Source organism: Mastomys coucha, unplaced genomic scaffold (genome assembly GCF_008632895.1).
Source record: "Mastomys coucha isolate ucsf_1 unplaced genomic scaffold, UCSF_Mcou_1 pScaffold23, whole genome shotgun sequence".
NCBI lineage: Eukaryota > Metazoa > Chordata > Mammalia > Rodentia > Muridae > Mastomys > Mastomys coucha.
The window spans coordinates 73,088,592-73,103,431 of record NW_022196906.1 but is presented as its reverse complement, the minus strand read 5'-3'; the positions used below and the strand labels follow the sequence as shown (position 1 = coordinate 73,103,431).

Sequence of the window (14,840 nt, the reverse complement as noted above, 5' to 3'; positions counted from 1 at the left end):
AACATCAGAGAAAAAGTGTCAACACGAGGAGAGTTCTGAGGTCAATTAACAAGTAGAATGGCAGACCCTAACCCCCCTCCCAAAAAAAATCCAAGCTCTGTTTAATTTTTTCAAATGTGTCTTCCTCCCCAAGATGGTACAGAAAGCCCTGAATTCAGTTCCCAGCACATAAACAAAGTAAAAAGGAAATCACAGGCCTTGAATGTCAGATCCTCCTGCCCCAGCCTCATCAATATTTGGGATTATATCCATATATTGCCACACTGGGCTGGCTTTGCTCTTTTGAGTTCAACTCATACTTTGATTTTGGATACTGTTTCCTTACTGTCCTGGTGGCTTTTGAAAGCTGACTTTAAGGAACAACCTTACTGAGATATATAATGCACCCACCACAGTTCATCCATTTGAAATGTTCAGTGTGAACTTGGGTCTTCTGCAAGAACAGCCAGTGTTGTTGTTCTTTTCCCTCAAACAGCTTTTAAAGGTTTTACTTCAGTCGGAAGATGTAGTCAGAGAATAAGTTATAGGAACAGACAAAAACAAAACAAGAAAACGGAACTTAAAGTGCTTCAAGCTGCCAACATAAAACATGACAGGCAGAAAGAGGCCATCTAGCTATGTTCCCAACCCCTGAGGGAGGAGAGTCATTGTCACTGTTGTGGGTCCCTTTACCACTACCACCCTCCAATCTCAGCCCTGCAGGTGGGTGCAAAGGAATTTCAGAGGCAGAGAGGATAGAGGGATGAGAATAAACTAGAGACAAAGTGAAGGAGTGGAGAAAGGGAGCTCCTAGTCAGGGATCTTAGCTTCTAGCGAGGAAATGTCTTATGTAACACAGAGGCTGGGCACAGGGAAGGTGGAAACCCAATCCAACCTGGGTCTGAGAAGGTCTGTATCTTCCAGCTGAGCCAGCACAAGAAACTTAAGCTGCAGTTCACTGCAAGTGTGCCCCACCCTTCGCCTGAGGCCCAGCCCCTGCCCAAAAGAGCCGCCCCAGCCTTCTGCTCCCCGGGACCTGGTGGAGAGGCACCAGACCAGCCCTTGGCCTGCTTGGTCGGGGCCAGCCCTCCCCACCCTCCCCTCCCCCAAGGACTTAGGGAATACTGTTGGCTGAGCTGCAGCCACACTGCCCATTTCGCAGCTTCTGCCCTCATCTTTCACCAGGACAGGGCCTCTCTGCCCACAGTGGGAGGCGCAGCCTAGAAACAGGAAGCCCTCCGGGGGGTCTTTGGGTTTCTGGAGTGTCAGGAGCTGAGCCAGCAGACTGGTGCACCTTGATGGGCTCCACCACCCGACTTTATACTCTTGCTTGACGATTTTGTCTAGAGAAAGCACAGCCTTGACCTGGGGCAGGTAGAGGGGAAGAGCAACAGGGGAAGCCACAGGTGGTGTGACGGCCCTGCGTTCCATCATACAGTCTGACCTGGAAGAAGACAAGAGACTGTGGGCTCTGTGAGGGTATAGCATCCCACTCAGTGGCCTGCTCGTGACTCCAACTCCATTCTTGATCAAACCAACATTAGTCCAGGTCCCTTACCTCATAAGGCAGCTCCGGGAAAGTTGGTGGGAAAAAGACTGAGAAGGACCCATGCTGGTCTGGTGCCTCTCCACCAGGTCCCGGGGAGCAGGAGGCTGGGGCGGCTCTTTTGGGCAGGGGCTGGGCCTCAGGCCAAGGGTGGGGCACACTTGCAGTGAACTGCAGCTTAAGTTTCTTGTGCTGGCTCAGCTGGAAGATACAGACCTTCTCAGACCCAGGTTGGATTGGGTTTCCACCTTCCCTGTGCCCAGCCTCTGTGTTACATAAGACATTTCCTCGCTAGAAGCTAAGATCCCTGACTAGTCCTGTCCTTAGGGCCTGGAAGACCACACTGAAGGTAAAGTGCGCTGCCCTTTCGGCAGAAGCCAAGGTTATTAAGGACCGTGGAGTCTAGGGTGGTCTGCATGGCCCTCACACAGCACCTTTCCAGCCTGTATGTGTTCCGGGGTCCACAAGAGCCTCACAGCAAGGAAGTCTTGGGGGTTGTTGAGCAGCTTGTAGATGACAGCGAAAGGGACTCACAAGAAGCAGTCATCACAAAGCAGGGGCGCTCTAGGCAGACACTGGGCAGGAGGAAGTGAGTGTAGATGCTCTGGGTGAAGAGCAGCTTTGGAGTGGACCACTGAACCACAGCAATCAAGGGGACTTCAAGACCTCAGGAGGGGCCTGCTCTCCCCATCTCAGCTGAAACAGGAAGTTATGTTCCTCCAGGGCACTAAATGGATAGGGGAAGTAGCCAGAGGTACCAGGAAGGAGCCCATGGAGACTTCCCCAGACTGCTGACAAGACACTGTCCACCAGCGCACAGACAGATAACTGGCGTTGAAGTTGGGGAGGATTCGGAAATCCCAGATGGAGAGTTCTTTCTGGGAAGAGCTCTCCCAGAAAGCACCTTGAGCATGGTCAAGTGTTTTCCAGCCACAGGGAACTGCGGGCATTTTGGAACTGGAGGGGGCAGCAGCGTCAGTAGGGTGCTCACTTGGGCCTCCGAGGCACTCTGTTCTCCATGGAAAGTCTCCCCAGGAGACCAAGTCTGTAGCAAGCGCAGATAGCCTCGTGCTTCCACGCTACAGTCTTGGCCTTGGGAGTCTCTGGGGGCAGTCTAACCAGTGAAACGGTGAGTGGGGAGATACCTCATCTATGGACACAATTGGTTCTTCCACAGGAAGCGTGGTTGCTCCCTAAGAGGTAGCGGAGCCCGGGCCGTGGGTAGGAAGGTGGCTGCAGCCTCGAAACAACCCTCTCACCCCCGAGGGCTCAGCATCCTGGTCATCAGCTCCCTAGCAGCCCTCCTTCGGCGCTGACCCAGGCCGGGGCGGCCAATGCGGTCGCCAAACTCGATCCCAGCTCCTCGGAATGCCAAGCCCGCGCCGCCCCCAACGCCAGACTCACAGCGCCCTGTGGCAGCGCAGGGCCCGCAGGAAGCGACTGTCTCCCCTAGGTACAAATAGATAGTCGAATGGGGCAGCGCCGGTACCGACCCGAGTGCCCAGGCAGCTGCACCACCAGAAAGTATGTCGAGTACTCACATTGGGCCTCCATTGGGTGGGGAGGGCAACTCGACCCGAGACAGGGGTGGCGGGAGCCACGGGACCAGCAGTAGCTCTGAATGACGGAGCCAGTGTGCTTTTTGTTTGTTTGTTTTTGTTGATATTTTATGTATCTACATTTCAGCTGTTATCCCCTTTCCCGGAACCCCCCTCCCCTTCTCCTGCTTCTATGAGGATGCTCCCCCTCCCACCCACCCACTCCCAACTCACTGCCAGCCAGTGTTCTTAATCACTGAGCAATCTGTTCCCAGCAAGTATACTCCTGACAAGGAAGCCAATTTCCTAGCTCCTAAGACTGTCAATTCATCTTCAACATGATGATTGCAGGGTTTTTGTGGGTTTTTTCCTTTTTTTCCCTGCCATGAACCCAGAACTCCACAGATGCTGGCCAAGCGCTTTACTACTTTAAAAAGCATTTTGTTGTTGTTGTTTTTGGTTTTCTGAGACAGGGTTTCTCTGTATAGCTCTGGCTGTCCTGGAACTCACTCTGTAGACCAGGCTGGCCTCGAACTCAGAAATCCGCCTGCTTCTGCCTTCCAACTGCGGGATTAAAGGCGTGCGCCACCACTGCCCAGCAAGTGTTTTGTTTTTAAAGCAAGGTTATTGGAGCTCCAGCTGTTCTCTTATCATCTCGGGACGTGGGTGCATGTTCTATAAGAAAAATGATAGAAGCTATCCAGGGCCTCATTCTTGTGAGAGTTACAGTTGTCACTCTCAGAGAAGCAGGTCACTGTCACTACATTGGGGTTTTAATGATTATATACAATAAGACCACTTAACTGCAATTTTGCTTTCCATGATTTCTGGTACAGTCAACTGTGGTCCAAAAACATGAAGTGAAAAACTCAAAATAAAAAAAAAAAGTATGGCTGGGCAGTGGTGGTGCACGCCTTTAATCCTAGCACTTGGGAGGCAGAGGCAGGCAGATTTGAGTTCGAGGCCAGCCTGGTCTACAGAGTGAGTTCCAGGCCAGCCAAGGCTATACAGAGAAACCTTGTCTCGAAAAAAACCAAAAAAAAAAAAAAAAAAAGTATGTTTCAAGTTGCGTGCTATTCTGAGTGGCATGCTAGAATCTTGTACCATCCTACTGTACCCAGGGTCCTGCTCACACCTCACTAGGACAAGCATCATTCCTTTGTCTGCCATATCCATGCTGAATAGGCTACCTTAAACTTACAGAATGGCACACTTAAAGTTTTAGATTCCTTGTGTACTAGTGTTTTGCCTTAATGCATGTATGTATACATGCCTGTGCAGGTCATGTGAGGGTGTTGATTTCCCTGGAACTGGAATTACAGGTGGTTGAGCTGCCATGTCAGTGCTGGGGATTGAACCTGAGTCCTCTGCAAGAGCAGTAAGCGCTCTAAAGCGCTGAACCATCTCTCCAGCTCCCACAACTGCACAATTAGCCTGATGATCCAAGTTCAACCCTAGAACCCACACAAATATGGAAGGAGAAAACTGACTGCATCAAGTTGTTCTTTGACCCTCTACTATGTGTGAAGTGGTATGCATGCATGCATGACATACACATGCAGACAATAAATTTTAAAAACCTTGAAAAAAAAAAACCAAAACAGGGGTGAGGGGGAGGTGGCACAGGATTTCTGGCTGTGAAAGCAAAAGGATCTGAGTTCAAATACTCACTACTGGGCTGGCGAGATGGCTCAGCAGGTAAGGGCACTAACTTGTTCTGGAGGTCCTGAGTTCAAATCCCAGCAACCACATGGTGGCTCACAACCATCTGTAATGAGATCAGATGCCCTCTTCTGGTGTGTCTGAAGACAGCTACAGTGTACTTACATATAACAATAAATAAATCTTTATTAAAAAAAATACTCACTACCCACACAGAAGCTGGCCCTGACTGTAAGTGCCTATAACCTGTACTGGAGATGGAGACAGGTGTGTCCCAGATTACTGAGCAGTCAGTCTAGCCAGAATGATGAACTTCAGGTTTACTGAGACACCTGTTTCAAAAAATAAGGAAGGGGGCCGGAGAGATGGCTCAGCAGTTAAGAGCACTGGCTGCTCTTCTAGAGAACCAGAGTTCAATAGGCACTCATAACTGTCTGTAACTCCAGTTCCAGGGGACAAGGCATCCTCACACAGACATACAGAGAGGCAAAAAACCCAGTGCACATTAAATAAGTGAATAAATAAAAGAGAGCAATAGAGAATGATTCCCAATGCTCTCCTTTGGCCTCCATAGGCACATGCACCCAAATACACATGTGCACAAACACTCATACCTATTGAAAAATCTTTTTTTTTTTCCGAGACAGAGTTTCACTGTGTAGTCCTGGCTGTCCTCGAACTCACTCTGTAGACTTGCCTCGAACTCAGAAATCCACCTGCCTCTGCCTCCCAAGTGCTGGGATTAAAGGCGTGTGCCACCACCGCCCAACGCTATTGAAAATCTTGACTGTGCCTCTCACTTACTTTTTGTTGCTATAAAATATTTGGGGTTTATTTTGCCTCATAGTTCCAAGGGTATGGTTCATCATGGCAGGAATTCCTTGCAGGTATATGAAGCAGCTGGTTACATTGCATTTGCAGTTAAGAGACAGAGCAATCAATGTTCATGTTCAGCTAGATTCCTCTTCAGCAATCAGGATCCAAGCCCATAGGATACTGCTGCCCTCCTGTAAGACTGTCTTCCTACCTCAATAAACCTAGTTAAGATAATTCCTCACAGACCTAGTCAGAGTCTAATCAATCTAAATAATCTGGCATCCGGTACCTGGAGGCTTGCCTCTTGGTGAGTCCAGATTCTACCAAGAGGCCAACACTAACCAGCACAGTCCTACAACCTTATCACAGATAAAGGAACAGCACACGTCCGGTTCAGTACTACCCAGTTTTAAGCATCTACTGGGAGTCTCTGAATACACTCCTCTTACATAAGGGAGTATAAGTGCCACAGTTCAAAGGGTAGCGAAAGGGAAAGACATTTGAAATGATAGGATCTCAGCACTCAAGGAGGGAAAGGCAGGATATGATGCCCTGTCTTGAAAACCTTAGATGTACCTGATACTTGTTTTGTCCTGATGGACTCAGCTGTTGATTCCTAACTGTACCCTTTCTTCTATTAGGCTCTCTTATTAATCTAGCCACCAATCCCAGCAAACTCTCTAGATGAATAATGCAGACATGAGGATGGCCTACCACCATCACACATAGCATATACACACAAATATAATTACTTTACTCTTTCTAGAGCAAAGCTACACAAACCCTACAGTTCATAAATATAAATAGAACATCATTTACAGAGGAACAGGTAACACAAAACCTCAGGGCAGCAGTCAGACGAATGAGACTGAAGAAACATTCATATAAATGCAGTCTGATCCTTGCAGGGTGCTAGCACAGCTACGGGCTGAGTGTAAAGAGGGACAGATGGCTCCTGTTTCCTCCCAGTTTACTTGCTTCACACTTTTAAAAAGGTGAGCTGTACTTACCTGACTAAAATAGATCCAGATAATAAATTATGTGTATAATATAAAACTAAAATACCATCCAGAAAGACAAAAGATTTAACTTTCGTTTTTACTGTAAAATCAACATTTTGTTCCCATTATCTCTTCACTGCCATGACAACATCTAAGCAAGCATCAAACGCTTCACAGACGTTGGTACAACAACATTATAGGTGATAACTGTCTTTTTTTCCTTTTCAGTGTTGGGGATTGAACCCTTGGTCTTGTACATGCTAGGCAAGTGCCCTACCACTCAGCTGCATGCTCAGCCCCCTAATTTCTCTATTAAATTAAAAAGTATTATAGATAAAACCTCTTAGTACTACAGTCTTAACTAATACCCATAAAAAATTTCAACAAGGTTAAAAACTACTGTTTTATTAAAGAAAGTATAAAACATTGAATTCTATATTTCAAAACACTATTATTTTAAGAATCAGCCAAGTCTCTTCATATTGATGTATGTTTCAACAATTCCACTTTGAATAAAATCTTGAATCCTGAAAAATAAGTGGGAAGAAAAGTTACTATTTACAAAATTCTTGCATTTTTGGTTTTTCAAGACAGGATTTCTCTGTGTGGCTCGGGCTATCCTGGAATTTGCTCTGCAAACCAGGCTGGCCTTGAATCTAAGAGATTCACCTGCCTCTGCCTCCCAAGTGCTTAAAGGTGTGCACCACCATCGCAATTACATGATATAAAATACACTCTCTCAAACTTTTTTTTTTTTTTTTTTGGAGACAGGGTTTCTCTGTGTAGCCCTGGCTGTCCTGGAACTCACTCTGTAGACCAGGCTGGCCTTGAACTCAGAAATCCTCCTGCCTCTGCCTCCCGAGTGCTGGGATTAAAGGCGTGTGCCACATTGCCCGGCTCTCTCACACATTGCAAGTGTGCAGTTTAGTGCTGATGACCATATTCACTGTTGTTCAATTTCTATAGCTTTCAACTTGCAAAATTCAAAGTCTGTTATCGATCAAACAATGATGCCTTCTTTGCTTACTCCTAACATCCTTGAAAGCACTATTTTGTTCCTATGACTGTTCTTTGAAATGGGGTCTCATGCAAGCCCAGGCTGCCCTAGGACTCCTGATCCTGTTGCCTCTACAGGAATGTGATATTTTAGACACCTCATATTTTCTTTTGTAACTTTTTCATTTGAAGCATAATGCCCTCAAGATCACTCTGGTTGCTACAGGTGACATCCCTTTTTAAAACTGACAGTCCCTCTGTTACATGTGATACACTGTATAACCTTATTCTTGCACTTTCAGTTTGCTTCCAACAGAGTACTGCTGTTTTCTAATAGTGTGCTATGAATATGAGGGTCCTGCTTCCTGTTCTTTGGTATGTATACCCAGAAGTAGATTTGTGACATCATATGGTTGCAAAGAGACTACTATGGTGTTTTCAAAACAGATAAATCAATTTATACCTCTATCAACAATGAACAAGGGGTCCAATTTTTCCACAAAAATGCTTGCCAGCTATTTTTGGTAGTCATTTGATCAAATATGTAAAGCACTTTGGATTGTACATTCTGTTAAACCTAGCACTGTATAAATAAAAATATTTTTTCAAATAAAAGAGACAATTTTAAAAAAAGACCATCATCACCTGGAATATTGATGTGCCAATGTCTCTATCTAGCACCTATAACCCTAGTGCTCAGGAGGCAGCAGGATGGCATGTGAGACCAGCCTGGTGGCATGTCAAAAAAAGATACACTAACTAGACTTTGGTAATAGGTCAAAGAGAAAGACTTCCTCATTTAGTATGTTAGTAGTTTTTAGGATTATGTTGATTGCAATTCATACACTATATAAGCCTGGCTTTGAAAGACAGACTTCCTGGGTGCGGCTGTACATTTCTTTAATCTCAGACTTTGGGAGGCAGAAACGGGCAGACTGTGGTTTATAGCGAGTTCCAGGACACAGTGATACCTAAAGAGACTCTGTCTCAAAAAACAAACAATGAAATAAACAACAAAGACAGAGTTTTGAATGTCTACACCATAAAACTTTACCTGTGGCACCTAGTGCTACACACGGCATTAGTGAAACTTCTGGGGCTTTCCTTGAGGTCTTCCCATTTTTTTTTCCATCTCTCTTTTTAGTTTATTTGCTTTGTATCTCTCAGCCATTAAAACAAGTTCCTCTGGGATATTCTGAAATTATTAAATGTATTATTAGGATTCTGTGTTCCTTTCCTTTCTTTCTATGATATGCTGAATGGCCTTCAAATTATTTTAGAATCCACAATTATAAGACATCTTTCCAAAATAAAGGGGGGGGGTGAAAAGAAAGGTCTTTCTCCAACATTTAACTCCTAAATGTTTCTAAGCTACAAGCTAAGAGTAACCTTATCTGTACCCATCATTCTACTGCTCCATTTCTGTTGTTTCCTAACTGCCCGACATGTTTTTATTTTTAGTTTGTTTTATTTTATGTGTATGACTGCTTTGCCCGCATGGATGTCTAGGTACCTCCTCTGCACTTGGTATCTGCAGAGGCCATAAGAGGGTGTCAGATTTCCTAGAACTGCAGATAACTGTGAGCCACACGCTCATGGGAAATTGGTTCTGGGTACTCAGAAAATGTGTTCTTAATTGCTGGGCCATCTCTCCAGTCCCAACACATCTTTAAAACATTCATATAGTCTATGTTCTGTATGTGTGTGCTCAGGTTCCTGGTTAGAGGACAACTCTTGGTAGTTAGTTCTCTCCTGCCACACTGAGAAAATTGGGGCTCAAATTGAGGTTGCCAGGCCCTATGTATGCTTGTCTTACCTGTTTAGCCATCTCAGTGGCCCGTATATATTTTTTAACTAAATTATAAAACAGTAGGCTTCCACTCTGTGTTTTTTATGCATCCTTCATTTTGGCTAGTCCTCCTCTCCCTCAGACTGCCAACACCCCTCTCTAATGGTGCCATTTGTCACAGATTCTGTCTCACCCTTGGACCTACAGTGCTTCCACTGCTGTCTGTTGCTCACTCTTATGTTAGGTTTTCTAATCCCATACTTCCATAACTCACAATCTTTGCCATGTGAAAGCCCTCATGTTAGTTTACTGTTATATGTCTTATTGCCAAGCAGGACCCTCAGTACCTGGCATAACATATGAATAAAAATAAACATATGTATTTCTAGTAAGTTTCATATTCTCACCTGATTTGCTCTTTCCAAAATATTAATCAATTCAGTGGCAACCCTCCAATCATTTCTTGTGATAAGGGTAATTGACATTCCAGTGCGCCTTTAAGAGGGAAAAAGTTCAAGTCATCTAATTTATACCATGTTCTCATAATTCAGTTAATACAGAAAACAGAACAAAACCAAGAAACCTCAACCTTTACACATCTGTGGTATAGAGCTAGTATCACATAAACAGCAATTGAGAATCTAAATAGTCATCCCTTAGCATTCAATGGAGTTGGCCCCAGGACTTCCTGAGGACATCAAATCATAGAATGCTCAAGTCTCTTACATAAAATGGCAGCACATTTATGAATTATCCTGTATAATATATATCACTGCCTAGATTACTTATCATACTTGTGCATATATATGCACACATATACACATTTTACAAAAATAGATGTTATAATCGTCCAGCTTGGGAACAAAGACAAGAAAAAAAATCTGTGTGTTCAGCACAAGCACTTTTTAAAAAAATATATTTTTGATTTATGCCTAGTCAAGTTTGAAGACACAGAAATTCTGGGTTCAGAAGGCTGGTATAATGCTCAGTTATTTTAAAAACAGCCCAAGAGTTCAATAGTAGGGGTACATATTCTCTTCTCGTGCTAATGCATGAGAATCAACTGAACACAGTTCACTGTTAGAATATTGCAGGTTTAAAATATTAGCATAAACAATTACATACTTGGGAAGCAAAGGTAGGAAGATCACAAGGTTCAAGGCTTGCCTGTGGGATGGGGGTGGCGGGAACACAAAGAGGCCCAGGGATATGGCTTAGTGTAGGGCACTTCCTAGTATGTGTGAGGCCTTAAGTTCAATCCCCAGTATTCCCAAAACAAACACAAACACACATGGGGGACTGGAGAGATGGCTGCTCTTCCAGAGGTCCTGAGTTCAATTCCCAGCAACCACATGGCAGCTTACAACCATCTATAATGGGATTGTATGCCCTCTTCTGGCACACAGATGTACATGCAGACCAAGTGTCCATATATATAAAATATACAAACAAATCTTTAAAAAAGAACAAAATGTTAAAAGAACAAAAGGAAAAAGAAAACCCACAGACAACAATAAACAATTTTTAAAAACTTGGATTACAAGAAGCCAATTACAGCAGGATCTAGGTCATGCAGATGAAAAGGATAAAAGAGTCAGTAAGGGCCAAGAGAGAAACAGAACATTTACAAGAGAATAAAATGATTTCTGGGCAAGAACAGTCTCTGAGGGGTGACAGTAATCCAGAACCAGAACTGGCTTCTCTCCAGGGTAGCCCAGCTGCTTACCCTGCTCTCCCAGTGCGCCCTACTCTGTGTACGTATTCTTCAATGTTCCGTGGAAAGTCATAATTGTAGACATGAGTGATATCATGGACATCAAGACCTCGAGATGCCAAGTCAGTAGCAATAAGTATTCTCACTTTACCTAAAGAGAAAGACAAACACTAACCCTGTCTGGTAATAGTGAGTCCAAGACATGAAAATTATATACTCTTATTATTTAATAAAATGATTATTGCTTACATGAAAATGGAAAAGGAAGATTTTTAAACTACAGGCAAGTCACAATACAACATACCACAGTTCAGCACATGGTTCTCTCTTGTCTATCTGAACAATATGGGAAAGAGACTGTTTTGGTATGGTCTGAATGAGAATGACCTCATACACTCCTATGTTTAAATGCTTGGTCCCTTGTTGGTAGAACTGTTAGGGAAGGATTAAGAGGTGTGGCTTTGTTGGAAGTGTGTCACTGGAGGAGGGCTTGAAGTTTCAAAAGCTCCCCACCACTCTCACAGTGCAGCTCTCTGCTTCCTGACCTCTCAGCTGTTGCTCCAATGCTATGCCTGCCTGCTGTCAAGCTCCTCATGATGGTGATGGGCCCCAAATAAAAGCCTTCCTTTTATAAGCTGCCTTGGTCATGGTGTTTTATCACAGCAATAGAGAAGTTACTAAGATATATGTCATTCAGGTAAACTAAGATACAGTCTCCATTATAAGATAATATTCTGACACTTGTTCATGTGTTAGTCTTTGTGGAGTTGGCTAGTTATCTCTCAGAAGCAGATTAATAGAGCTCTAACAAGTCTATTTTTGGGTTTACAAGGCAAGGACAGACTGAGAAATGGGAGCTATGAAGAGATATTATCACCTAGTCAAGCCCAGGTTCTAGACTTACCAGAAACTGCAACAGACAGCAATTATAACTCACCTGTCTTAAAGTTCTCTAACGCTTTCTCTCTGTCACTCTGTTCTCTGTTGCCATGCAGAGACTCCACTGATATGTGTCGGAGAATCAGATCACTTGATAAATGATCAGCACTGAAGCAAAGAATAAATGATCTTAAGGCTTATTCTAATACCATTATCAAGCAGCAAACAAATTGTCAAGTTGTCCCCATTTTTTTAAAAAAGACTTATTTATTTTATGTGAATACACTGTTGCTGTCCACAGACACACCAGAAGAGGGCATCAGATCCCATTACAGATGGTTGTGAGCCACCATGTGGTTGCTGGGAATTGAACTCAGGACCTCTGGAAGAGCAGTCAGTGCTCTTAACTGCTGAGCCATCGCTCCAGTCCCCCTGACTCCCCATTTGAAATTAGCTACAAACAGAAACAATCATGAGTAAATCAAGTGGATGGCTGAGGATGACACATGCAGAGGGAAATACCTACACGGCCTTTCTGCTGACAAAGACAATGACTTTGTCTTTAGGTGACATATTCTCGAGGAAGGTCTGGATATGAGTTCGTTTCTCTTCTTCTGTGGTAATGATTATATTTTGTTTCACTGTACTTACAGCCTAAATAATTTAGAGATCATAGTATATTAGCACCAGGGAAAAGCCCCTGTGGCTCAAGCAATGCGTTTATTATAATCAATTCATACTTTGAAAACAGAAAAGTAGTGAGCATAGCAAATTACCTTTTCTACTCAGCATGTAAGCCCAGCCTTTGATTTTTATCATCTGTTTACCTACAGTGAATCTGGGAGCACCTGAATGACTGGCAGGCATGCTGTAAGCTGTCAGCTACTGCTCAAGATGGTTCAAGAACAATCATCCTCTAATACCATGTTTATCTTCTTGAACCTTGGATATCTGACTTTCATTCATAAATAAGAGGATGAACTATGAGTCTCAATTCAGTGAATACTTTGGCAATTTAATACAAAATCACTGGGGTCATTATTTTAACCGTAATAAAAAAAAGATCTCTTTAGATTGAAGCATTCCCGTTTAGTACTTTATACTGAAGTACTTTAGATGAAGTACTCCCACTGTTTCTCCTGAACATTTATCACATTACCAAGTGTTATTTGATTACTCTTATTTTTTATGTATATGTATGCAGAAGCATAAGTGTGGAGGCCCAAGGTTGACAGGCTCTTCCTCAGTCACTCTCTACTTTATTAATTAAGGCAGGGTCTCTCACTGAACTTTGAAATCTATGACTTTGCCTAGTCTCATTAGCTGGCTTGTCTGGGATCCTGACTTTATGATCACCACATCTGCCTGGTCTCCACCTGATTTCTGATGATCTGAATTCCACATGTTTCAGTGGCAAGTATTTTATCCACTAAACGACCTATCCAACCCCTATTTTCTATTATATAGTGTTAGTGAACTAATGAACCAAACAGAACAGACATATCAAAATCTGCTACTTTCCCTCCATGTATTGGGGATTAGCTTCATGAATGCTAAATATGTATTCTATCACTAAGTATGCCCCACTATGATCTTTAAGCATAATTTTAAGAAGTTTTAATAGCAATAAAAACAAGCTTACAACTAGATCCAAAGTACCAACATAGACAATCATTGGTTCTTTCAAATAAGATTGTGCAAGACGGCGGACAGCATATGGCCAAGTAGCGCTGGAAACAAAACAAGATCACCATCATCAAAACTTTATTAAAACATGTTACCAATTTTCTTTAAGCATGCTGTGAATCATGTTACTCATGAAAGACATCTTTATATTTCCAATCTGTTAAATCAGTGAAACAAATTTACAGTTAAATTCTACTAAGAGTTGTCTGGCTACAGTTAAGCTATTGGATGCAACCTTTAACTAGGTTTAATACAAGACTGTTTTTCATTCACTTATTTTTTTATCTATATTATTCAAAGGTTAAGGACACGTATATAACTTAAAATAAAGTTTCACATATAAAAAAGTAATAAAAGGTTATACCTCATCCTGTATAAAAGACAAGACAAACAAACCACCAAAACCAAATAATCTATAATTATCACATACTATCAGCAAGGAAAAACAAGTACTTAGGCACAATACAAATCACTTTCAAAGTATACTGTTCAAAAGCTATATAGATAGCTTCAACATACATAAAGAAATGAAATTGGTCACCTTTTGCTTCATTGACAATGAAATATAACTTCATTTTTTGTAATGTCAGAAAACCAAAGATAAAGTGATTTAGTAGTTTTCCTCTGTCATCCAAATATACGTTTTTTGTAAACCAAAAAAATCCCATTCATACACAAATGCATTTTATCAAATCCACCCTTCACTGCCCTTCCAACTCCTACTAGGATCCTTAATCCCACCCCCAACCTCATCTCTCTCTGTCTCGCTTCCTCTGTCTGTCTGTCACAGACACACAACCCTCCTAAGCTCAATGTGTTGCCACATGCATGTAGACGTAGGGCTACACACTAAAGCATAAGCAACATACCATGGCCCCATTCCTGAACAGCACTTTCCACTGGCAACTGTTCAATCCAAGCCAGAGTTCTGACTAGATCGACTGCATGTAGACCTTGTGCAGCAACTGCGTGCCATGTCTAGAAGACACTGTTTTGCAGTCCTCCCTGACTTCTGGCTCTTTCATTCTTTTTGCTCCCTTTTCTGTGACATTTCATAGGCCACAGGGTGGGAATCACATACTATTCTTTAAAGAAGGACTTAGTTTTATTATTTTCATTACATGTATATGTGTACATGGGTGTATGCATGTGTCTGCCAGTGTCCCTGGAAATGGTGTGAGTCATCTGCTGTGGATTCTGGGAACTGAATCTGGGTCCTCTGCATGAGCAACAA

At 43.0% G+C, this 14,840-nt stretch overlaps 1 protein-coding gene and 1 pseudogene across 2 annotated transcripts in view; both read right to left on the bottom strand.

Annotated features, from left to right (window-relative positions):
* Positions 1 to 4,239, bottom strand: part of LOC116073653 — a 24,490-nt pseudogene extending 20,251 nt beyond the window's left edge.
* A 2,687-nt stretch (positions 4,240 to 6,926) lies between these two features.
* Positions 6,927 to 14,840, bottom strand: part of Ddx43 (DEAD-box helicase 43) — a 31,603-nt gene continuing 23,689 nt past the window's right edge. For both annotated transcript variants that reach the window (XM_031345166.1, XM_031345167.1), the window contains 7 exons: positions 13,563 to 13,650; positions 12,447 to 12,574; positions 11,979 to 12,088; positions 11,054 to 11,192; positions 9,735 to 9,822; positions 8,593 to 8,733; positions 6,927 to 7,069 (listed from right to left, as the gene is read on the bottom strand). In XM_031345166.1, the coding sequence (XP_031201026.1) occupies positions 8,620 to 8,733; positions 9,735 to 9,822; positions 11,054 to 11,192; positions 11,979 to 12,088; positions 12,447 to 12,574; positions 13,563 to 13,650 (667 nt within the window). In that variant the 3' untranslated portion in view covers positions 6,927 to 7,069; positions 8,593 to 8,619. The remainder of the gene's footprint in view (positions 7,070 to 8,592; positions 8,734 to 9,734; positions 9,823 to 11,053; positions 11,193 to 11,978; positions 12,089 to 12,446; positions 12,575 to 13,562; positions 13,651 to 14,840) is intronic.